The 24,496-nt window shown below is 44.9% G+C and overlaps 1 protein-coding gene across 2 annotated transcripts in view; it reads right to left on the minus strand.

Moving 5' to 3' along the window:
• Positions 1-24,496, minus strand: part of LOC134343838 (unconventional myosin-Vb-like) — a 293,220-nt gene that overhangs the window by 63,004 nt on the left and 205,720 nt on the right. For both annotated transcript variants that reach the window (XM_063042611.1, XM_063042610.1), the window contains exons 16-20: positions 23,969-24,066; positions 15,774-15,860; positions 12,952-13,063; positions 7,955-8,166; positions 4,905-5,061 (exon numbers count right to left, since the gene is read on the minus strand). In XM_063042611.1, the coding sequence (XP_062898681.1) occupies positions 4,905-5,061; positions 7,955-8,166; positions 12,952-13,063; positions 15,774-15,860; positions 23,969-24,066 (666 nt within the window). The remainder of the gene's footprint in view (positions 1-4,904; positions 5,062-7,954; positions 8,167-12,951; positions 13,064-15,773; positions 15,861-23,968; positions 24,067-24,496) is intronic.

The following is a 24,496-nucleotide window of genomic DNA, read 5'->3' on the forward strand; positions in this document are numbered from 1 at the left end:
CACAGAGACACCGGGGAAATGGGCAGGAAAATTACACAGATTCATACACAACCAGTCCACAGAGACACCGGGGAAATGGGCAGGAAAATTACACAGATTCATACACAACCAGTCCACAGAGACACCGGGGAAATGGGCAGGAAAATTACACAGATTCATACACAACCAGTCCACAGAGACACCGGGGAAATGGGCAGGAAAATTACACAGATTCATACACAACCAGTCCACAGAGACACCGGGGAAATGGGCAGGAAAATTACACAGATTCATACACAACCAGTCCACAGAGACACCGGGGAAATGGGCAGGAAAATTACACAGATTCATACACAACCAGTCCACAGAGACACCGGGGAAATGGGCAGGAAAATTACACAGATTCATACACAACCAGTCCACAGAGACACCGGGGAAATGGGCAGGAAAATTACACAGATTCATACACAACCAGTCCACAGAGACACCGGGGAAATGGGCAGGAAAATTACACAGATTCATACACAACCAGTCCACAGAGACACCGGGGAAATGGGCAGGAAAATTACACAGATTCATACACAACCAGTCCACAGAGACACCGGGGAAATGGGCAGGAAAATTACACAGATTCATACACAACCAGTCCACAGAGACACCGGGGAAATGGGCAGGAAAATTACACAGATTCATACACAACCAGTCCACAGAGACACCGGGGAAATGGGCAGGAAAATTACACAGATTCATACACAACCAGTCCACAGAGACACCGGGGAAATGGGCAGGAAAATTACACAGATTCATACACAACCAGTCCACAGAGACACCGGGGAAATGGGCAGGAAAATTACACAGATTCATACACAACCAGTCCACAGAGACACCGGGGAAATGGGCAGGAAAATTACACAGATTCATACACAACCAGTCCACAGAGACACCGGGGAAATGGGCAGGAAAATTACACAGATTCATACACAACCAGTCCACAGAGACACCGGGGAAATGGGCAGGAAAATTACACAGATTCATACACAACCAGTCCACAGAGACACCGGGGAAATGGGCAGGAAAATTACACAGATTCATACACAACCAGTCCACAGAGACACCGGGGAAATGGGCAGGAAAATTACACAGATTCATACACAACCAGTCCACAGAGACACCGGGGAAATGGGCAGGAAAATTACACAGATTCATACACAACCAGTCCACAGAGACACCGGGGAAATGGGCAGGAAAATTACACAGATTCATACACAACCAGTCCACAGAGACACCGGGGAAATGGGCAGGAAAATTACATAGGTTCATACAAACACACACACTCTCTCTCTCTCACACACACATATTCACAGATACACACACTCTCTCACACATTCACACAGACACACACACTCTCTCACACATTCACACAGACACACACACTCTCTCACACATTCACACAGACACACATGCTCTCTCACACATTCACAGACACACATGCTCTCTCACACATTTACACTTATACACACACACACACTCACACATACATACATACATACGCACACACTCTCTTACAGACACATACACACACACACACACACACACACACACACACACAACAGCCAATGGATATCCACATTCTCCATTTTGGGGGAGAAATCTCTTTAAAATAATCAAAGAGAGACCACAGCCTGTACCTGTACACTAAGGTACATATCCAGACGAGATTGAGAGGGACATAGAACAGAGAACAGGCCCAAAGTAAGTTAACCACAATGATCACGGAAATGAAAAAGTGATGGGACTAGGCAGAGAAACAGTTCAGCACAGACTAAAGGGCCTGTTTCTAGGCGGTAATAATCTATGATTCCATAAAGATGGTTTTGACATCCATTGCTGAGGATTATATTGTGTCATATACACTTAGTGGCCACTTTATCAGGTATGCCTCTACACTTGCTTGTTAATGCCAATATCTAATCAGCCAATCAAGTGGCAGCAACTCAACGCATGAAAGCATGCAGACATGGTCAAGAGGTTCAGTTGTTGCTTAGATCAAACAGAATGGGGAAGAAATCCAATCCAAGTGACTTTGACCATGAAGTGATTGTTGGTGCCAAACAGGGTGGTTTGAGTATTCAGAAACTACTGACCTCCTGGGATTTTCATGCATAACAGTCTCTAGAGTTTATAGAGAATGGTGTGAACAAACAAAAAAAATCCAGTGAGCAGCAGTTCTGTGGTCAAAAACACCTTGTTAATGAGAAAAGTCAGAGGAGAATGGCCAGACTGCTTCAAGCTGACAGGAAGGCAACAGCAACTCAAGTAACACTTGTTACAACAGTGGTGTGCAGAAGAGCATCTCCGAATGCACAACACATCGAACATTGAAGTGGATGGGCTATAGCAGCAGAAGACCATGCCGGGTTCCACTCCTGTAACTAATAATGTGGTGACTGAATTAAATTTTTGTAATTTCTACTTTAATTCTGTAGTTTATGGTAAACAATTTTTATTGAAAACTATTGTGTTCATTAATTAAAATGCATTCATTAAAATTTAATATAGATTAAAACACTTTTCAAAGATTCACAAAAATTTGTTTTCATTAAATTTGACTTAACCCTCACTTAAATTAGAGAAATAACATGCATTTAAGCATAATTTTGGTATTTTGTAGTGTGAGTACAAGAGGTGGTAAATTATATTGCTGAGAAAACATACTGTTCTACCACAACGTTCAGGGTTTGCTAAGGTGTTTTAAGTTTGAATTGCAGACAAAGTTAAAGGAATTAATTAATGTGTGTTTCAACAATGTTGTGATATTACTGTGAAGGAACAGTGAAGAATATTATGTCTTGTCATCTGACCCTTGAAGAAGGATGTTGAAGCATTCATTAATAATTACCTCATTTTTCACACTATTCCTTCCCTTCTGCAAATTAACATTACAGGATAGGATCAGCCATACCATATCAAAATGTATTGTGTTGTGTACACAGTCATAGAGTATTACAGCACGGAAACAGGCCCTTCAGCCCATCAATTCCATGCTGAACTGTTATTCTGCCTAGTCCCATCCACCTGCACATGGCCCATAACCCTCTATTTATTTATTTATCTATTATTATTCTTTTCTTTATGTATTTGCACAATTTGTCTCCATTTGCACATCAGCTGTCTGTCTTTGTGTGTAGTTTTTCATTTATTCTATCGGGTTTCTTTATATTTACTGTAAATGCCCACAAGAAAATGAATCTCGGGCTTGTATAAGATGGCATAAATGTACTTTGATAATAAATTTACTTTAAACTTTGAACATACGCCTCCCATCCATGCACTTATCCCTCATATGTTGAAATGAAATCCACATCCACCTCTTCTGCTGGCAGCTCATTCCACACTCTCACTGCCCTCTGAGTGAAAAAGTTCCCCATAAACTTTTCACCTTTCACCCCTAACCCATGACCTCCAGTTGTAGTCTCACCCAACCTCAGTGGAAAAAGCTTGCTTGCATTTACTGTATCTACACCCCTCATAATTTTGTATACTTCCATCAAATCTCCCTCAATCTCTTTTTGTGGACTCCCTACACAATGTGAATTCTCAAAGATGATACGTAAAATTTAATTCCATGTAAATAATTTACAAATTCATGCATCTCATATTGTTGGTACCACCAAAACCTGATGTTCTGGCTGTGATTTCACCACCTTTGGTTTCCAGGTCTAGGAACAAATCGTTGAAACGTTTATTTATTTAGCAATACTTTCAAATCACGCCACCCAGCAACACCACAACCCCGATTACCTTAACCTCATCACAGGGCAATTTTTCAATGACCAATTAATCTATTCAAAACATCTTTGTAGCATGGGTGGAAAGCAGAGCACCTGGGGAAAACCCACTCATTCCGGGGGGAAGACGTACAGAGACTCCTTACGGGCGCCGTCGGAATCGAACTCTGAACTCCGGAAGGCCCGAGCTGTAATAGCGTTCTGCTCACCGCGATGCTACAGTTCAGTCCATCAATATTTAAATAGAGCTAACCAATCAGGAAATGAATCACAATGAAGATCGTATGTCAACTGCAGAGTGGTATGAACTGCACGCTTTATGTTTTCATAGAGATACAGCACGGTAACAGGCTCAACGAGTCTCTCTGCCCAACTACACCCACGGCCAATTCTCCGACTAACCCGTATGTGATGGGAACGTGGGAGGAAACCAGAGCACTGAAAAGCATTCGGCTACCTTGCCATCTATCATTTCATGGGCATCAAAGTCACTTAGCAAGGAGCTACAGCTGAAATACAAATGTAAACTTTTTTAAAAATTCAGAACAAGTCAGAATGAGCACAAGTATTGGTCCTACCCCATACCATAACATTAATCTGTTTTCATTGTGAAGTCTCTTCGAGGGACGCCTTCCCTGAAAAAGTTTAAATCTTCTCTTTGACAGGAGTTGAGTGAGACCCACTCTCACTGATCCCCGTTCTCTGATTTCTGCTGCTCTCGGACTCCTCAATCATCTTCTAACTTGTCCTCTCCCCCACACACCCCACTTCTTTACTCTGGCATCTTTCCCCTTCCTTTCCAGTCCATAAACGTCAGCTGTTTATTCCGCTTCACAGATGCTGCCTGACCTGCTGAGTTCCTCCAGCATTTTGTGAGAGCTTTGTGGTCTTTACTGGAAGATGTATGAAGTCGTGTGGTGAAAGCAGAAGCTTTCTGTCAGCCCAGAATCACCACCATAGGAACATGGAATGTAAAGACCGTGTATGAACGTGGAACTTGCTGTCACAACCTTGAAGCTGAACATGGACTACACCTGGGGACAATTTGAAAGACAGGCCCAGGACAGAGGACTTTGGCGAGCTGCTGTCAGCAGACTACACCCCTGTAAGGGTGATAGAGTTAACTAACTCACTTACCTCACGGTACACCTGACGCACAGACCTCCCCCGAGCGTACGCCTGAATTGTGATAGCTGCGTTGCGAAATTTCAGGAACTTGCGACGGGCTGCCAGCATCCTGCACTGTTTCTGCAAGATTATCGCCGCTCGCGATCTCCGCAGGAAGTCCGCCAACCTTAGAATGAACAGAAGAGAAGAAAGTCAAAGGAAGAGCAACTTTACATGCAGCACAACTCACCCGCTGCTCAATTCACATGCCTGCACCTGAGACACCCCTTAGCAATTTCAACTCATTTATGGAATACAAACGCGAGGATGTCAGCTTGAGGCTTTACAAGGCTTCGGTCAGACTGCACTTGGAATATTGTGATCAGTTTTGGGCCTCTTATCTAAGAAAAGGTGTGCTGACATTGGAGCCAGCAGGAGGTTCACAAGAATGATCCCAGGAATGAAAGGGTTAAAGTACAGGGAGTGTTTGATGGCTCTGGGCCTGTACTCACTGGAGTTTAGAAGTATGAGGGGGGGATCTCATTGAAACCTATCGAATATTGAAAGGCCCAGACAGAGTGGATGTGGAGAGAATGTTTCCTATAGTGTGGGAGTCGAGGACCAGAGGACACAGCCTCCGAATAGAGGGACATTCCTTGAAAACAGAGATGAGGAGCAATTTCCTTAGCCAGAGGGTGGTGAATCTGTGGAATTTGTTGCCACAGGCCAAGTTATTGAATAGATTTAAAGCAGAGATTGACAGGTGGTTGATGAGTCAGGGTGTTAAAGATCACAGGGGGAAGACAGCAGAATGGGGTTGAGGCGGATAATAAATCAGCCATGATGGAATGCAAAACAGACTCGATGGGCTGAATTGCTTAATCCTGCTCCTCTGTCTTATAGTCTTAGACGCTTATGGAGCTCAGCAGGCCAGGCAGCATCCATGGAGGGGAATAAACGTTTCGGGCTGAGTCCCTACATCAGGACTGGGAAGGAAGGGGGCAGAAGCTAGAGTAAGAAGTGGGGAGGGGGAGGGAGGAAAAAGCACAAGCTGGCAGGTGATGTGAGACCAGGTGAGGGGGAAGGTGTGAGGTGGTAGATGAAAGATTGAAGAAGGAGGAATCTGATAGGAGAGGAGAATGGAATTTGGAAGAAAGGGAAGGAGGAGGGGAACCAGAGAGAGATGATAAACAGGTGAGAAGAAGGTAACGGGTGAGGGGGACCAAAATGGGGAATGGAAGTATTTTATCAAAATACCTTGAAGTACTGAAAATGAATTAAAATCATTATGATAAAAAACATAATAAGAAATGTTTTTGTATTTGTTATCTTCCTCAGAGGTGTAAACCCTATTTAACTGTCTCCCAATCCCCAGCTAATCTCTGACCGCAAAGTTCAAAGTATCTTTATTATCAAAGTGTATTATCATCATATACAATTGTGAGATTCATTTTCTTGTGGGCATTCACACTAAGTACAAAGAAACACAATAGAAGTACTGTACACAACAGGATAGACAAACAACCAATGTGCAAAAGACAACAGACTGGGCAAATACAAAAAGAAATCATAATAATAATGAACTAAGCAATAAATATCAAGAAAATGAGATGAAGAGTCCTTAAGAGTGAGTCCATAGGTTGTGGGAACTGTTCAGTGATGAGGTGAGTGAAGTTGAGTGAAGTTATCCCCTCTGGTTCAAGAGCCTGATGGTTGAGGGGTATTAACTGTTCCTGAACCCACTGGTGTGAGTCCTGAGGCTCCTCTACCTTCCTCCTTATGGCAGCCATGAGAAGAGAGCATGGCCTGGGTGGTGTGGTTCCTGATGACGGATGCTGCTTTCCTGAGACAGCACTTGGTGTAGATGTGCTCAGTGGTGGCGAGGGGTTTACCTGTGATGGACTTCTGCACTTCCCACTGTGCAGGTGTGGAAACTGGAGATAATTGAACTGGTAAACGGGGATAATTGATGGTTCTGATGAAGAAATGGGATTGTTCCTCTGAGGGCCAATATGGAACTGAAAGATCAAATAGCCTTCTTCTGTGTCATTATACAATGTAATTATTTTCTAATTCAATGCCCTTCAATTAGGCTCTCCTGTTGAAGCTGCTGGACTGGTTTTGAGCGTTTGTCATGGTCAATGGGGCTATTCACAGCTAACAGCTCATCGAAGGGTCAGCGGTGGAAAGGGCGAGCAGCATCAACATCTCAGAGGGTCTATTCAAGGCCCAACACATTCGAGAAGGCACGCCGGAGGCTCTACTTCGTTAGCAGTTTGAGGAGATCTGCGTTAATGAGTAGGTGCACTAGTACACCGATGAAAGTGTCACCATTGACTTTTGCAAATCTCTACAAGAGCTTTATGACTGGTTTGCATCACTGTCTGATACACAACCCCAATGCACAGGATCACAAGAGGCCGAAGGGCATTGTAAAATCAGCCAGATCCATCAGAGGCCCAACCCTTCCCACCATTGAAGACATCCTTACGAGTTGATGCCTCAAGAAGGTGGCATCCATCACTAAAGGCCTTGACATCATGCATCATTCCCTCTTCTGTGTACTACCATCAGGGAGGAGGTACAGGAGTCTTAGCACCCACAATGAATGATTCAAGACAGCATTTTCCCCTCTACCATCTAAATGGTTCATGAACACCATCATATTATTCCTTTTGATTTTAAACACTAATTTGTAATTTATAGTAATTTTATACCTTTGCATTGTACCTCACTATTTTTTTTGCCCTCATCTGTACTACATATATATATTCAGAACTATTTTGCACACTGTGATTTCAAGCATTCTGCCTTGGAGATGCCAGAAATGATGGGAGTGAAAATGAAATGATTTCACGACTTCAATAAGTTCAGAACTCTGAAGAATTAGAAGGTATCGACAATCATCTTGAATGTTACAATGAAAATGAAGATTTGGAGGATGCAATTCATTATCTGCACTGATTTTGTTCATTTACAGTCAATTAAAAGCATACAGCAGCATACACTGGATAAATTCCTCTGATGATAACTATTAGGAACTAATACACAGAAACTGAAGATCGCGCAAATGGATCTACCTGCGTGCCTGATAACCTCGGACGTATCTTTGAATTGTGATGGCAGCCTTCCTCATCCTCCTGTACTTGATTCTCTGCAACCAGCCACGAACCGTCTTCTGGATCATCATACAGGCAGCCCGGAACTTGTCGGCTCGAAGCTTTTCCAGGTACGCCACCTGACCAGCACGGAAAAAGATCTTGGTTTTGCCAAACTGGAATTTATCCGGATCCTGACAAGACAGAATAGAAGTTCAAAGGTCAAAATAAATTTATTAGCAAAGTACCTGTATGTCACCATATACAATCCTGAGATTCATTTTCTGCAAGCATTTACAGTAGAACAAAGGAATATAATAGAATCAATGACAAACTACACACAAAGACAATACTTTATACTTTATTGTCGCCAAACAATTGGTACTAGAACGTACAATCATCACAGCGATATTTGATTCTGCGCTTCCCTCTCCCTGGATTATAAATATTAAATATTAAAAATAGTAAAAATTAGTAAATATTCAAAATTTAAATTATAAATCATAAATAGAAAAGAGAAAAATGGAAAGACAATGTGTAAAAGACAAACTGAGCAAGTACAAAAAAACACACAAATAAAAATAAATAAATAAGACTGAGAGCATGAGTTGGGCAGATGGTGGAGCATTTGGATGCAGCAGCCTCTGGGGGGGGCAAATCAAAGGTGTTTTTTCTTTGTTAAATGTGTTTTATTATGATTGCAAGATGGTGCTGGGCTCCAAGAGCTTCAGGTGCTGTGGGCCTACCCTATCAGTGAGCTGCTCGTTGATTGGAGGAGCCGGCCAGGGTGGTGGAGGAGTCCTGTGGCGTCGGAATAGTTGGCCAGTGTGTCGGGGCAGCCGGATTGGGTTTGGAGGACAGGCCCGGTTACAGACGGTGTTGCTGCTTGCTACCCGAAGGCACTGGAGTTGCTGCACGAAGGCGACGTGCAGTGTAACCGTGGGTGATTGTCTTGTACGTTTCTCTTGCGATCGCAAGACCCTGTTGGACATTGATAATGTAAGGTGCCAGAAGCCTGTTTGCCCTGTTTGGTGGCACGGCAGGTGGCATGGGAACTGTGTGGCCTCAGCTGAAGTGAGGATTGGGCCTCAAACTACGGGTTTGCCTGCTGCTGTAGACCAGGAGAGGGACGCTGGAGGCGGTGTAGCATGGCGTCTGTGCTCGGTTGCGCGCTGCCCTCCAGTGTTTGATTGGTGGAATCACAGGCTGGATGGCAGTAGCTGTGCACTGCTGGGAATCTCTACAATTCATTTGTGGGTCTTGCCACTATGCTTCTTGGATTACATATGTGTTTTTTGCGTGACTATGTTTTTTTGCTCACTATTTTGAATGTGATGTACATGCTCAAGAGCCTGACGGTTTTAGGGTAAGAACTCATCTTGAACCTGGTGTTGTGTGCCCTTTGGCTACTGCACTTCCTTCCTGATGGCAGCAGCAAGAAGAGAGCATAGCATGGATGGTGGGGGTCCCTGATGGTGGTTTACAACTCCCACTGATGTAGGAAACAGAGTAACTTATTGAGAGATCCGAAAGGTTTGCAATGCCAAAGGCAGGATGTAAACACAGAGCAAAACAAACAACATGCAGACCTTAGCAAGAGAAGGCACCTCTCGTCACCTGTTGACAAAGACTGGCCTTTTTAACTAACAGTTAACTTGTTCACATATATACAGAAAAGGGCCAGTAACATCCCACCAACTCTACTCATGGATGAAACCAGGACCGTCAGGCTTCACCTAGCACCTTCCAGCGACCCTCCTTCCCCTTCCCCCACCTTTTAATTCTGACATCTTTCCCCTTCCTTTCCAGTCCTGAAAAAGGGTCTTGGCCCAAAATGTCGGTTGTTTATTCATCTCCATAGATGCTGCCTGACCTGCTGAGTTCCTCCAGCATTTTATTGCTTTCTTTCCAGCATCTGCAGTATTTCTTGTGTTTAAGACTTAAAAACAGTTCCTTTGCCCAAGCAGTGAGGCTGATCAACCCCTCCACACCCCCAATCACCACTACTTTATCATTTCCTGTCAGTCACCTTATGTCCAATCAATCTATGTATATAAGCTCTCTTATGTATTTATATTTATTGTGCAAACAACAGGAATTCTGCAGATGCTGGAAATTCAGGCAACACACATAAAAGTTGCTGGTGAACGCAGCAGGCCAGGCAGCATCTCTAGGAAGAGGTACAGTCGACGTATCAGGCCGAGACCCTTTGTCAGGACTAACTGAAGGAAGAGTGAGTAAGGGATTTGAAAGTTGGAGGGGGAGGGGGAGATAGGAGAAATGATAGGAGAAGACAGGAGGGGGAGGGATAGAGCCAAGAGCTGGACAGGTGATAGGCAAAAGGGATACGAGAGGATCATGGGACAGGAGGTCCGGGAAGAAAGACAAGGGGGGGGGGGAACCCAGAGGATGGGCAAGGGGTATATTCAGAGGGACAGAGAGAGAAAAAGGAGAGTGAGAGAAAGAATGTGTGTATAAAAATAAGTAACAGATGGGGTACGAGGGGGAGGTGGGGCCTCAGCAGAAGTTAGATAAGTCGATGTTCATGCCATCAGGTTGGAGGCTACCCAGACGGAATATAAGGTGTTGTTCCTCCAACCTGAGTGTGGCTTCATCTTTACAGTAGAGGAGGCCGTGGATAGACATGTCAGAATGGGAATGGGATGTGGAATTAAAATGTGTGGCCACTGGGAGATCCTGCTTTCTCTGGCGGACAGAGCGTAGATGTTCAGCAAAGCGGTCTCCCAGTCTGCGTCGGGTCTCGCCAATATATAAAAGGCCACATCGGGAGCACCGGACGCAGTATATCACCCCAGTCAACTCACAGGTGAAGTGTTGCCTCACCTGGAAGGACTGTTTGGGGCCCTGAATGGTGGTAAGGGAGGAAGTGTAAGGGCATGTGTAGCACTTGTTCCGCTTACAAGGATAAGTGCCAGGAGGGAGATCAGTGGGGAGGGATGGGGGGGGACAAATGGACAAGGGAGTTGCGTAGGGAGCGATCCCTGCGGAATGCAGAGAGCTGGGGGGAAGGAAAGATGTGCTTAGTGGTGGGATCCCGTTGGAAGTGGCGGAAGTTACGGAGAATAATATGTTGGACCCGGAGGCTGGTGGGGTGGTAGGTGAGGACTAGGGGAACCCTATTCCTAGTGGAGTGGCGGGAGGATGGAGTGAGAGCAGATGTACGTGAAATGGGGGAGATGCGTTTAAGAGCAGAGTTGATAGTGGAGGAAGGGAAGCCCCTTTCTTTAAAAAAGGAAGACATCTCCCTCGTCCTAGAATGAAAAGCCTCATCCTGAGAGCAGATGCGGTGGAGACAGGGGAATTGCGAGAAGGGGATGGTGTTTTTGCAAGAGACAGGGTGAGAAGAGGAATAGTCCAGATAGCTGTGAGAGTCAGTAGGCTTATAGTAGACATCAGTGGATAAGCTGTCTCCAGAGACAGAGAGAGAAAGATCTAGAAAGAGGAGGGAGGTGTCGGAAATGGACCAGGTAAACTTGAGGGCAGGGTGAAAGTTGGAGGCAAAGTTAATAAAGTCAACGAGTTCTGCATGCGTGCAGGAAGCAGCGCTAATGCAGTCGTCGATGTAGCGAAGGAAAAGTGGGGGACAGATACCAGAATAGGCACGGAACATAGATTGTTCCACAAAACCAACAAAAAGGCAGGCATAGCTAGGACCCATACGGGTGCCCATAGCTCTCAGGATGAGGCTTTTCATTCTAGGACGAGGGAGATGTCTTCCTTTTTTAAAGAAAGGGGCTTCCCTTCCTCCACTATCAACTCTGCTCTTAAACGCATCTCCCCCATTTCACGTACATCTGCTCTCACTCCATCCTCCCGCCACCCCACTAGGAATAGGGTTCCCCTGGTCCTCACCTACCACCCCACCAGCCTCCGGGTCCAACATATTATTTTCCGTAACTTCTGCCACCTCCAACGGGATCCCACCACTAAGCACATCTTTCCCTCCCCCCCCCTCTGCATTCCGCAGAGATCGCTCCCTACGCAACTCCCTTGTCCATTCATCCCCCCCATCCCTCCCCACTGATCTCCCTCCTGGCACTTATCCATGTAAGCGGAACAAGTGCTACACATGCCCTTACACTTCCTCCCTTACCACCATTCAGGGCCCCAAACAGCCCTTCCAGGTGAGGCAACACTTCACCTGTGAGTCGACTGGGGTGATATACTGCGTCCGGTGCTCCCGATGTGGCCTTTTATATATCGACGAGACCCGACGCAGACTGGGAGACCGCTTTGCTGAACATCTACGCTGTCCGCCAGAGAAAGCAGGATCTCCCAGTGGCCACACATTTTAATTCCACATCCCATTCCCATTCTGACATGTCTATCCACGGCCTCCTCTACTGTAAAGATGAAGCCACACGCAGATTGGAGGAACAACACCTTATATTCCGTCTGGGTAGCCTCCAACCTGATGGCATGAACATCGACTTCTCTAACTTCCGCTGATGCCCCACCTCCCCCTCGTACCCCATCTGTTACTTATTTTTATACACACATTCTTTCTTTCACTCTCCTTTTTCTCCCTCTGTCCCTCTGAATATACCCCTTGCCCATCCTCTGGGTTCCCCCCCCCTTGTCTTTCTTCCCGGACCGCCTGTCCCATGATCCTCTCGTATCCCTTTTGCCTATCACCTGTCCAGCTCTTGGCTCCATCCCTCCCCCTCCTGTCTTCTCCTATCATTTTGGATCTCCCTTTCCCCTTCCACTTTCAAATCTCTTACTAGCTCTTCCTTCAGTTAGTCCTGATGAAGGGTCTCGGCCCGAAACGTCGACTGTACCTCTTCCTAGAGATGCTGCCTGGCCTGCTGCGTTCACCAGCAACTTTTATGTGAGTTGCTTATATTTATTGTGGTTTTCTTTTGCATCAGATCCAGAGTAACAATTATTTTGTTCTCCTTTACACTTGTGAACAGGAAATGACATTAAATTATCTTGATTCTTGAAGTCATGATTACCTTGATAATATTATCCAGAAGCCTCCTGCAGGTCTCTTTCTTATCATTCAAAATTATGTTCTTCTTCCTCATTAGGACCCGATATCTGTCAAAGAATTCGTGGTACGTCCACCTATTGAGAAATAGCAGATGGTGTTTAATCTGGGCAAACAAGGCATTGCAGGGTTCTGAGGAACAATGATATACAGAGAGCCCTGGGGATACTGGTCCATAGCTCTCTGAAGGTGGATCACAAGTAGATAGTGGAAAGTGGACAGTTTGTTTGCCTTCATTGGTCCATAAGAACATATATGGTCCAATTTAGGTCTATAACACAACAGCAGGGATGTGATGCTGAGGCTTTATAAGGCACTGGTGAGGATTCACCTTGAGTATTGTGAACAGTTTTGGGATCCTCATCTGAGAAAAGATGTGCTGGAATTGGAGAGGGTCCAGAGGAGGTTCACAATGATGATTCTGGGAATGAAAGGGTTATCATACGAGGACGGAGTGACAGAGTATGAGAGGTGACCTGATAGAGGTATATAAGATGATGAGAGGCATTGACTGTGGTGGATAGTCAGAGGCTTTCTCAAGGGCTGTAATGGCTAGCACGAGAGGACACAGTTTTAAGGTGCTTGGGAGTAGGTACAGAGGGGATGTCAGGGTGAGAGTGGTGAGTGCGTCGAATGGGCTGCTGGCGGCGGTGGTGGAGGCAGATACGATAGGGTCTTTTAAGAGACTCCTGGATAGGTACATGGAGCTTAGAAATATAGAGGCTATGGGTAACTCGAGATAATTTCTAAAGTAAATACATGCTCGGCACAGCATTGTGGGCCGAAGGGCCTGTATTGTACTGTAGGTTTTCTATGTTTCTGTTAGCTCTGGGTCTGTACTCACTGGATGAGGGGGACCTTTCAAATGTTGACAAGCCTAGACAAAGTAGATGTGGAAAGGATGTTTCCCGTGGTGGGGGAGTCTAGGACAAGAGGGCACAGCCTCAGGGTAGAGGGGTGTCCATTTAAAACAGAGATGCAGAGAACTGTTTTTCACTAGAGGGTGGTGAATTTGCGGAATTTATTACCACAGGCAGCTATGGAGGCCAAGTCTTTTGGTGTATTTAAGGCAGATCTTGATAGGTTTTTGTTTGGACGCAGCAATAAAGGTTATGGGGAGAAGGCTGGGGAATGGGGCTGAGATGGAGAAAAAAGGTCAGCATGATTGAATGGCAGAGCAGACTTGATGGGCCAACTGGCCTAATTCTGCTCCTATGTCTTATGGTCTTATATATTGGAGCAGAATTAGGCTATTCTGTACATTGAATAACTTCTGCCATTCCATCATGGCTGACTTATTATCCCTCTCAAACTCATTCTCCTGCCTTCTGCCCGAAACCTTTGATGCCCTGACTAATCAAGAACCTATTAACCTCCACTTTAAATACACCCAATAACTTGGCCTCCACGGCCATCCATGGCAATGAATTCCACAGACTCACCACCCTCTGACTAAAGAAATTCCTTCTCATCTCTGTTCTAAATGGACGTCACACTATTCTGAAGTTGTGCCATCTGGATCGAGGCTCCCCCACCACAGGAAACATTTATCTATCAAAATATCCACTCTACCAAGACCTTTCAATATTCAAAAGTATTCAATGAGATCCCCCCTCATTCTTCTAAACTCCAGCGAGAGCAGACCCAGAGCTACCAAACACTCCACATGTTAACCTTTTCATTCCTGGTATCATTAACCTGGCATTATATCCTGGCAGTCAGGGGTGAACATACAACTCTGTGAAGTGCTTGTGTGCTCCCTGTGACCGCATCAGTTTTGCCTAAGTGCTCCAATTTCCTGCCATGTTACAAAGCCATACGGTTAGGGCTGGGGTTAGTAAAACGTGGGCCTGTGATGTTGGTGGCGGAGCACAGCAACATTTGTGGACTGCCCCAACACATCCTCGGATGCAAACAATGCATTTCACTGCATGTTTCGATGTACATGTGACAAATAAAGGAGGCGGGAGGAGAAGATGGCGACGCGACGCAGTGCGCACAGCCTCTCCGGTGAAATGATATCGTATTTGTTAAATAGGGTACCATGCACAATTCTGATTTGATGGAGACAGCCGTGAGAAGCACAGAGGAACATCTGGAGAAACTTCTGAAATGCCCGGTTCGCTGCCGCTGCTACTGTGCGATCGAGAATCTCTGAAGGGAAAGCCCCAAAATCCTCGGCTTTGCCTGCTGCTGGCGGCCGGGGTTGGGGTCGAAGCACTTGGCAAAGATGGTGCTCGGTGCTTGGTGTCGGAGGGCTGGTCGGAGGCTCGAAGTTTTCGTACGACTCAGAGTCGGACTGTGGTCGGGCATGGCAGGGAGAGTTTTCTTCCTTCTCCCGTCTGCGTGAGATGTGGGACTTTCAGAGACTTTGAACTTTTTTACCGTGCCCATGGCCTGTTCTTCATCAAGTTATGGTATTGCTTGCACTGTTGTAACTATATGTTATAATTATGTGGTTTTTGTCAGTTTTTCAGTCTTGGTCTGTCCTGTGTTTTTGTGATATCACACCGGAGGAATATTGTATCATTTCTTAATGCATGCATTACTAAATGACAATAAAAGAGGACTGCGTGTCCTCATAATCTAATAATCTAATCTAATCTTTAATCTTTCCCTACGGAAAGCAGCAGGAATTGAACCCCAGTCACGGGTTGTATAGAGCCACAATGCTACCATAACGCCCCCTAAGTAAGCAGTTATCATTTAAGATGGGATCTTTATTCTACAGTCCAAGCTATAGATTTGAGATTAACCTCAGTACAGTGGAAGGAGCAGTACACCTACCTGGAGGGATATCCTGCGGCACTAATACGGATCGTCTCCAACACCCCACAGGCCCGGAGTTGCTGAACAGCTCGTGCAGGGTCAAACCTGGAAAAGAAACGAGAAATTCAGAAAGGTTGCTGGTTCAGCCTACCCACCATCAGGGACAGAGATACAGAAAGGTGCTGGAAAAGGGCCAGTAACATCATGAAGGATCCCACCCACCATGGACTGTTTATCCCACTCCCATCAGGGAGGAGGCTACGTAACATCCACACCAGGACTACCAGACTCAAAAACAGTTACTTTTCCCACGCAGTAAGGCTGATCAACACCTCCACTCACTAACCCATCCCTCCACACCCCCAACCACCACTACTTTATCATTATTTTTCTCATTATCATTATTTTATCTTTATCATTAGCAGTATTTTGTGTTTACTGCTTTATCACTTCCTGTCAGACAACTTATGTACAGACACTCCTGTGCCTAGAGTCACTCTATGACATACAATCAATGTATATAAGCTATCTTATGTATTTATATTTATTGTGTTTTTATTATTATTGTGTTATTTATCTTATGTGTTTTTTGTGCTGCATCGGATCCGCAGTAGCAATTATTTTGTTTTCCTTTACACTTGTGTACTGGAAATGACATGAAACAATCTTGAATTCCCAATCCATTTACTGTTTAAGAACCTGTTTAATTCTGCTTGGGGTGGGAACCACTGCTCATGATGATGGGATTTAATGCAGGCAGGAGTGAGGCGTCACGGCTTTGTGCCTGGTAGGTCATGTTTTCTGAACGGGTTTCCAGGGAAGTTGATGGACAAAAGGCGCTGGATGTTGTCTACATGGACCTTGACAAGGTCCTGCATGGAACGTTGGTCGAGAAGGTTCAGTCACTCAGCATTCAGTATGAGGTAGTGAATTGGATTTGACATTGGCTTTGCGTGAGAAGCCAGACAGTGGTAGTATACAGTTGAGTGGGGTGGCCACAGGGGTACTCTACACGGGCTCTTTAACCTCTTTCCTCTTCCTGACTCTCACCCAGTTTCCTGTGTCCTGCACCTTGGGTGTAACTATTATGTCCTATCTATCACCCCTTCAGCCTCCCGAATGATCCGGAGTTCATCCAGCTCCAACTCCTTAACACGGATTGTTAGAAGCTGCAGCTGGATGCTCTTTTTTCAGGTGTGGTTGTCAGGGACACTGGAGGTCTCCCTGCCTTCCCACATCCCGCAAGAGGAGCATCGCGCTATCCTGTCCAGCATCCCCACTGCTCCAAGTGTGCATAAGAAAGAAAGAAAGAATAAGTAATGAGAGAAGATCTACTTATGTCCTATGCCTCTCCTCTCCAAAGCCTTGATGAGCTGAAGTATCAACTGCCCACTCCGAGACGAGCTGCTCCACATAAGCTAAACTTCTTTTTATTTATTCCTTGACAGGAATGATTACAAGAATGGTTCCAGGTAGGAGAGGGTATGAGGAACGTCAGGCTGTAATCACTGGAGTTCAGGAGAATGAGGGGGGAATCTCATAGAAACATTCTGGATGTTAAAAGGCCTGAAGAGATTAGGTATGGCAAAGTTATTTCCCATGGTAGGGGAGTCTAGGACAAGAGGGCATGCCTTCAGGATTGAAGGATGTCTATTTAGAATAGAGATAAGGAGAAATTACTTTAGTCAGAGGGTGGTAAATCTGTGGAACTTGTTGCCATGAGCAGCTGTGGAAGACAAGTCATTGGGTGTATTTAAGGCAGAGATAGATAGGTTCTTGATTAGCCAGGGCATCAAAGGTTATGGGGAGAAGGCAGGAGAGTGGGGATGACTGGAAGAATTGGATCAGCCCATGATTGAATGGCGGAGCAGACTTGATGGGCCGAATGGCCTACTTCTGCTCCTATATCTTATGGCCAGATGTCTCATCTTTGTCAGGGTGTAGTCAGAGGTAAGTGCAGGCAGATATCTGGAATTTTTAGAACACAGGGCATTACAGTACAGCAGAGGCTCTTCAGCCCATGATGTTATGCTAACCTTTTAACCTACATTAAGATCAATCTAACCCTTCCCTCCTACATAGCCCTCCATTTTTCTATCACCCACGTGTCTATAGAGTTTTATAAACGTCCAAGGCGTTTCTGCCTCTACCACCACCCTGGCAGGGCATTCCACACACCCACCACTCTCTGTGTAAAAAAAACCTACCACTGACACACCCCTCCATAATTTCCTCCAATCACCTTAAAATTATGACCCCTCATACTAGCCTTATGCACTCTGGGCAAATGTTTCTGGCTGTCCACTCTATCAATGCCTCTTATCATCTTGTATACCTCTATCAAGTCACCTCTTATCCTCCTTCGCTGCAAAAAGAAAGCCATAGCTCACTCAACCTATTCTACACCATAAGACACAGGAGCACAATCAGGCCATTCAGCCCATTTCAATCATGGCTGCTCCATTTCCCTCTCAACCCCATTCTCCTGCCTTCTCCCCATAACCTTTCACGCTGTGACTAATCAAGAACCTGTCAACCTCTGTCTTAAATGCACCCAATGACCTGGCCTCCATGGCCACATCTCGTAAGACACGCTCTCTAATCCAGTCAGCATCCTGGCAAATCTCCTCTGCACCCTCTCTAAAGCTTTCACATCATTCCTATAATGAGGTGACCAGAACTGAACACAGTACTCCAAGTGTGGTCTAACCAGGGTTTTATAGATCTGCAACATTACCTCACAGGTCTTGAAACAATCTCCAACCCTTGACTAATGAAGGCCAATAGATAATACATTTTCTTAACCACCCTATCAACTTGTTCTGCAACTTTGAGGAATCTATGGACGTGAATCCCAAGATCCCTCTGTTCCTCCAAACTGCCTTTAACTCCGTATTCTGCCTTGAAATTTGACTTTATAAAGTGAAACACTCCACACTTTTCTGGGTTGAACTCCATCTGCAACTTCTGAGCCCAGCTCCCGTTGCAACCAATGACAACCTCCTACACTGTAACAGTACACTTCTCAACTACTTTCTCTGGCAGCTGATTTCGGACACTCACTTGCCTCTGGGTAAAGACGTTACCTCTCAGCTCCCTTTTAAATCTCTCCTCTCTCATCTTGTGTCTGTGCTCTCACTTTCCATTGTTGTAATACTGAAAACAGGATTTTTATGGGATTTTAAACATAGAAAACCTACAGCACAATACAGGCCCTTCAGCCCACAAAGCTATGCCGAACATGTCCTTACCTTAGAACTACCTAGGCTTACACATAGCCCTCTATTTTTCTAAGCTCCATGTATCCATCCAGGAGTCTCTTAAAAGACCCTATCATTTCCGCCTCCACCACTGCCGCCAGCAGCCCATTCCACGCACTCACCACTCTCTGCGTAAAAAACTTAACCTTAACGTCTCCTCTATAGCTACTTCCAAGCACCTTAAAGCTATGCCCCCATATGCTAGCCATTTCAGCCCTGGGAAAAAGCCTCTGACTATCCACAAGATCAATGCCTTTCATTATCTTGTAAACCTCTATTAGGTCACTTCTCATCCTCCGCTGCTCCAAGAAGAAAAGGCCAAGTTTGCTCAACCTATTTTCAGAAGGCATGCTCCCCAATCCAGGCAACATCCTTGTAAATCTCCTCTGCATTCTTTCTATGGTTTCCACGTCCTTCCTGTAGTGAGGCAACCAGAATTGAGCACAGTACTTCAAGTGGATCCCATGCCTCCTTACTTTCTCAATAAGCCTGGCATGAGGTACCTTATCAAATGCCTTGCTAAAATCCATATACACTACATCTACAGCTCTACCTTAATCAATATAAGTTTAGTCACATCCTCAAAAAATTCAATCAGGCTTGTAAGGCACAACCTACCTTTGACAAAGCCATGCTGACTATTCCTAATCATATTATGCCTCTCCAAATGTTCATAAATCCTGCCTCTCAGGATCTTCTCCATCAACTTACCAATCACTGAACTAAGACTCACTGGTCTATAATTTCCTGGGCTATCTCTACCCCCTTTCTTGAATAAGGAAACAATATCCGCAACCCTCCAATCCTCCAGAACATCTCCCATCCTCATTGATGATGCAAAGATCGTCGCTAGAGGCTCAGCAATCTCCTCCCTCGCTCCCCACAGTAGCCTGGGGTACATCTCATCTGGTCCCGGTGACTTATCCAACATGATGCTTTCCAAAAGCTCCAGCACATTCTCTTCCTTAATATCTACATGCTCAAGCTTTTCAGTCCACTGTGAGTCATCCCTACAATCGCCAAGACCCTTTTCCATAGTGAATACTGAAGTAAAGTATTCATTAAGCACCTCTGCTATTTCCTCCAGTTCCATACACACTTTTCCACTGTCACACTTGATTGGTCCTATTCTCTCACATCTTATCCTCTTGCTCTTCACATACTTGTAGAATGCCTCAGGGTTTTCCTTAATCCTGCTCACCAAGGCCTTCTCATGGCCCCTTCTGGCTCTCCTAATTTCATTCTTATGTTCCTTCCTGCTAGCCTTATAATCTTATAGATCTCCATTATTAACTAGTTTTTTGAACCTTTTGTAAGCTTTTCTTTTCTCCTTGACTAGATTTACAACAGCCTTTGTACACCACGGTTCCTGTACCCTACCATCCTTTCCATGTCTCGTTGGAACGTACTTATGCAGAACCCCACGCAAATATCCCCTGAACATTTGCTACATTTCTTCCGTACATTTCCTGAGAACATCTGTTTCCAATTTATGCTTCCAAGTTCCTGCCTGATAGCCTAATATTTCCCCTAACTCCAATTAAACGTTTCCCTAACTTGTCTGTTCCTATCCCTCTCCAATGCTATGGTAAAGGAGATAGAATTGTGATCACTGTCTCTAAAATGCTCTCCCACTGAGAGACCTGATACCTGACCAGGTTCATTCCCAATACCAGATCAAGTACAGCCTCTCCTCTTGTAGGCTTATCTACATATTGCATCAAGAAACCTTCCTGAACACACCTAACAAACTCCACCCCATCCGAACACCTCACTCTAGGGAGATGCCAATCAATATTTGGGAAATTAAAATCTCCCACCACAACAACCCTGTTATTATCACACCTTTGCAGAATCTGTCTCCCTATCTGTTCCTCAAAGTCTCTGTTATTATTGTGTGGTCTATAAAAAACCCCCAGTGGAGCTATTGACCCTTTCTTATTCCTAACTTCCACCCACAGAGACTCCGTAGACAACCCCTCCATGACTTCCTCCTTTTCTGCAGCCGTGACACTATCTCTGATCAGCAGTGCCGCGCCCCCACCTCTTTTGTCTCCCTCCCTGTCTAAAGTCTGGCACTTGAAGTAGCCATTCCACAACATCATATCTCCAAGTGCTGATCCACGCTTTAAGCTCATCCACTTTGTTCATAATACTCTTTACATTAAAATAGACACATCTCAAACAATCGGTCTGAGTGCATCCCTTCTCTATCACCTGCCTATCCTCCCTTTCGCACTGTCTCCAAGCTGTCTCGATTTGTGAGCCTACTTCCCTTTCCTCTGTCACTTCAGTTCCATTCCCACCCCCAGCAATTCTAGTTTAAACTCTCCCTAATAGCCTTAGCAAACCTCCCCACCAGGATATTGGTCCCCCTGGGATTCAAGTGCAACCCATCCTTTTTGTACAGGTCACACCTGTCCCAAAAGGGGTCCCAATGATCCAGAAATCTGAATCCCTGCCCACTGCTCCAATCCCTCAACCACACATTTATCCTCCACCTCACTCTATTCCTGTACTCACTGTCACGTGGCACAGGCAGTAATCCCGAGATTACTATCTTTGAGGTCCTGCTTCTCAGCTTCTTTCGTAACTTCCTGTACTCTGTTTTCAGGACCTCCTCCTTTATCCTACCTATGTCGATGGTACCAATATGTACCATGACCTCTGCCTGTTCACCTTCCCACTTCAGGATGTCGTGGACACAATCAGAAACATCCCGGACCCTGGCACCTGGAAGGCAAACTACCATCTGTGTTTCTTTCCTGCATCCATATCTTGTTCTCTCAACTTTATATTCACAGTAGAATAAACATCTGTTAATACAGCAAGCTACTTTATATTCACAGTAGAATAAACATCTGTTAATACAGAAAGCTACTTCCAGCACCATGGCTTGAAGGAAAGGCCATTTTTCACAAGTAGCAGTATATTTTATTTTCCTGCATGCCAACAGAAGCAGGTGCTGATAGATAGCTTTTCCTGGCTTTAAAAATAAATATCTCACTTGTGCATTATTGCCCAAGATTGCCTTTGGGAAAAAAAATACCTCCAGCCAAATAACAGACTTGTCTCAATATCAGTAAGTCATGTCAACAAGGCAAGAAATAAAGAAACTGCAAATGGTCCAACTGTTTACTATAAGCTGTGAACAGTTATTTTGAGGCTGATAGTTTGGCATTAGAAAGTGAGTGTGTACTGTTGCTATCGGACTTTCACACAGCAGGTTTCTAATTACAAAACAAATGTTGTTCCAGTGTGATGACTACATCTATTTAAACACACTGTCAAGGTAATAGGTATGAATTAAAAAACTGTACTTACTTATTGCCAATGGCAACTACCAATACTTTCAAATGCCAGATCAATATTCTAATCACAGGATCGGAAAAAGCTGCAGAAAGTTGTAAACTCAGCCAGCTCCATCATGGGCACTAGTCTCCGCAGCATTGAGGACATCTTTAAAAGGCGATGCCTCAGAAAGGCAGCCTCCATCATTAAAGACCCCCATCACCCAGGATGTGCCCTCTTCTCATTGCTACCAGCAAGGAGGAGGTACAGGAGCCTGAAGACACACACTCAACATTTCGGGAACAGTTTCTTCCCCTCCGCCATCAGGTTTCTGAATGGACAATAAACCCATGAATACTACCTCACTATTTTCCCTCTTTTTTACACTACTTATTTAATTTAATTTTTGATCTATTTTCTACTTTTCTCGTTAATTTTAAACAGATGAGCTTTAATTTTGTTTAATTGTCGCCGTTCTGTTACTCTTTACTGTAGTGATAAAGCATGTTACAATACCTACATACACCAGAATCCCAATATTCCAATAGCAACATAATACACACACCAAACCCAGAAATAGTACATCTATAGATAACCATAGCACATTATTAGAACTGAAACAGTACCATAGCACATTATTAAAACATGAAATAGTACCATAGCATATTATAGGCATCCGTTAGTCTCATGAGACCATGGATTTGTGCCTTGGAAGGTTTCCAGGGTGCAGGTCTCAGCAAGGTTGTATGGAATACCAGCAGTTGCCCATGCTGCAAGTCTCCCCTCTCCACACCACCGATGTTGTCCAAGGGAAGGGCATTAGGACCCATACAGCTTGGCACCGGTGTCGTCGCAGAGCAATGTGTGACTAAGTGCCTTGCTCAAGGACACACACGCTGCCTCAGCCAAGGCTCGAACTAGCGACCTTCAAATCACCAGACGAACGCCTTAACCACTTGGCCACGTGCATAGCACATAGCACATTATTAGAACATGAAACAGTACAGTACACGAACAGGCCCTTCAGCCCACCATGTTGTGCCAAACCAAATAAACTAATAATCAAATGGCAACTAAACTAATCTCTTTTGCCTACTCAATGTCTATATCTCTTCATTTTCCTCACATTCACGTGCCCTTCTGAATGTCCCTTAAAAGTCTCCAATATTTCTGCCCCTACCACCACCCCAGGCAGCACATTCCAGGCACCCTCCACTCTGTGTGACAAACTTGTCTCTCTTATCCTCTTTGAAATTACCCCCCCTCACCTTAAATACATGCCCTCTGGTATTACACATTTCAACATTGGGAAACGATATTGTCTGTCAACGCCTCTCATAATCTTATCAACCATTATGTTCTTATGAGATCTTCCCCCAGCCTCCGACACTCCAGTGAAAACAACCAAAGTTTGTCCAGCCTCTCATGATAGCACACGCTCTCTCATCCAGGCAGCATCCTGGTAACTCTCTTTTGCTTCCTTCCAAAGCCTAACATCCTTCCTACAGTGGGGTGACCAGAACTGTAGGCAAATTACTTTGGAGATTCTAGAGACTGCAACTCTGCAGTACCCCAAGTTAAAATGTATGCATGACCCTGACCTTGGAATAAACCCCTTCACCCAGTGACAGAGTACCATATTGATCAATGCATAATACTTACGAGAAAGCACACTTCCCATCGTTTGGCTTGATGCAGCGCACATAATGCGGTGTCGTGGCGTTCAACGTCTCCATCAGCAGATGCAGTGAGTTCCGAAACTGAAAGAAAAATGGATCTCTCAAATTCCGCAATTTTTTAGGCCACAGAGAAGCAAATGCAGCTTAACAGAGGAGCATAGGACTGTATCTATCTGTGTCAGAGCGCGAAGAATCTTACTGTCTACCGCATTGTGATCTTGGACCTTATAGTGTATGCGACTCAAGATTCAAGTTTATTTGTCACATGTCCATCGAATGAGTGGCTGGTAGCGTAGTGGTTAGCACAACACTTTACGGTACAGGCCACCTGGGTTCAATTCCCACCACTGCCTGGAAGGACTTTATACATTCATCCCTGGACTGCGTGGGTTTCCTCTGGGTGCTCTGCTTTCCTCCCACAAGCCAAACATGGTTGGTAGGTTAATTGGTCATTGTAAATTGTGCCACGATTAGACTCAGATTAAAACCGGAGGACTGCTGGGCTGGAATG

The sequence above is a fragment of the Mobula hypostoma genome, chromosome 3, assembly GCF_963921235.1.
Source record: "Mobula hypostoma chromosome 3, sMobHyp1.1, whole genome shotgun sequence".
Classification (NCBI taxonomy): domain Eukaryota; kingdom Metazoa; phylum Chordata; class Chondrichthyes; order Myliobatiformes; family Myliobatidae; genus Mobula; species Mobula hypostoma.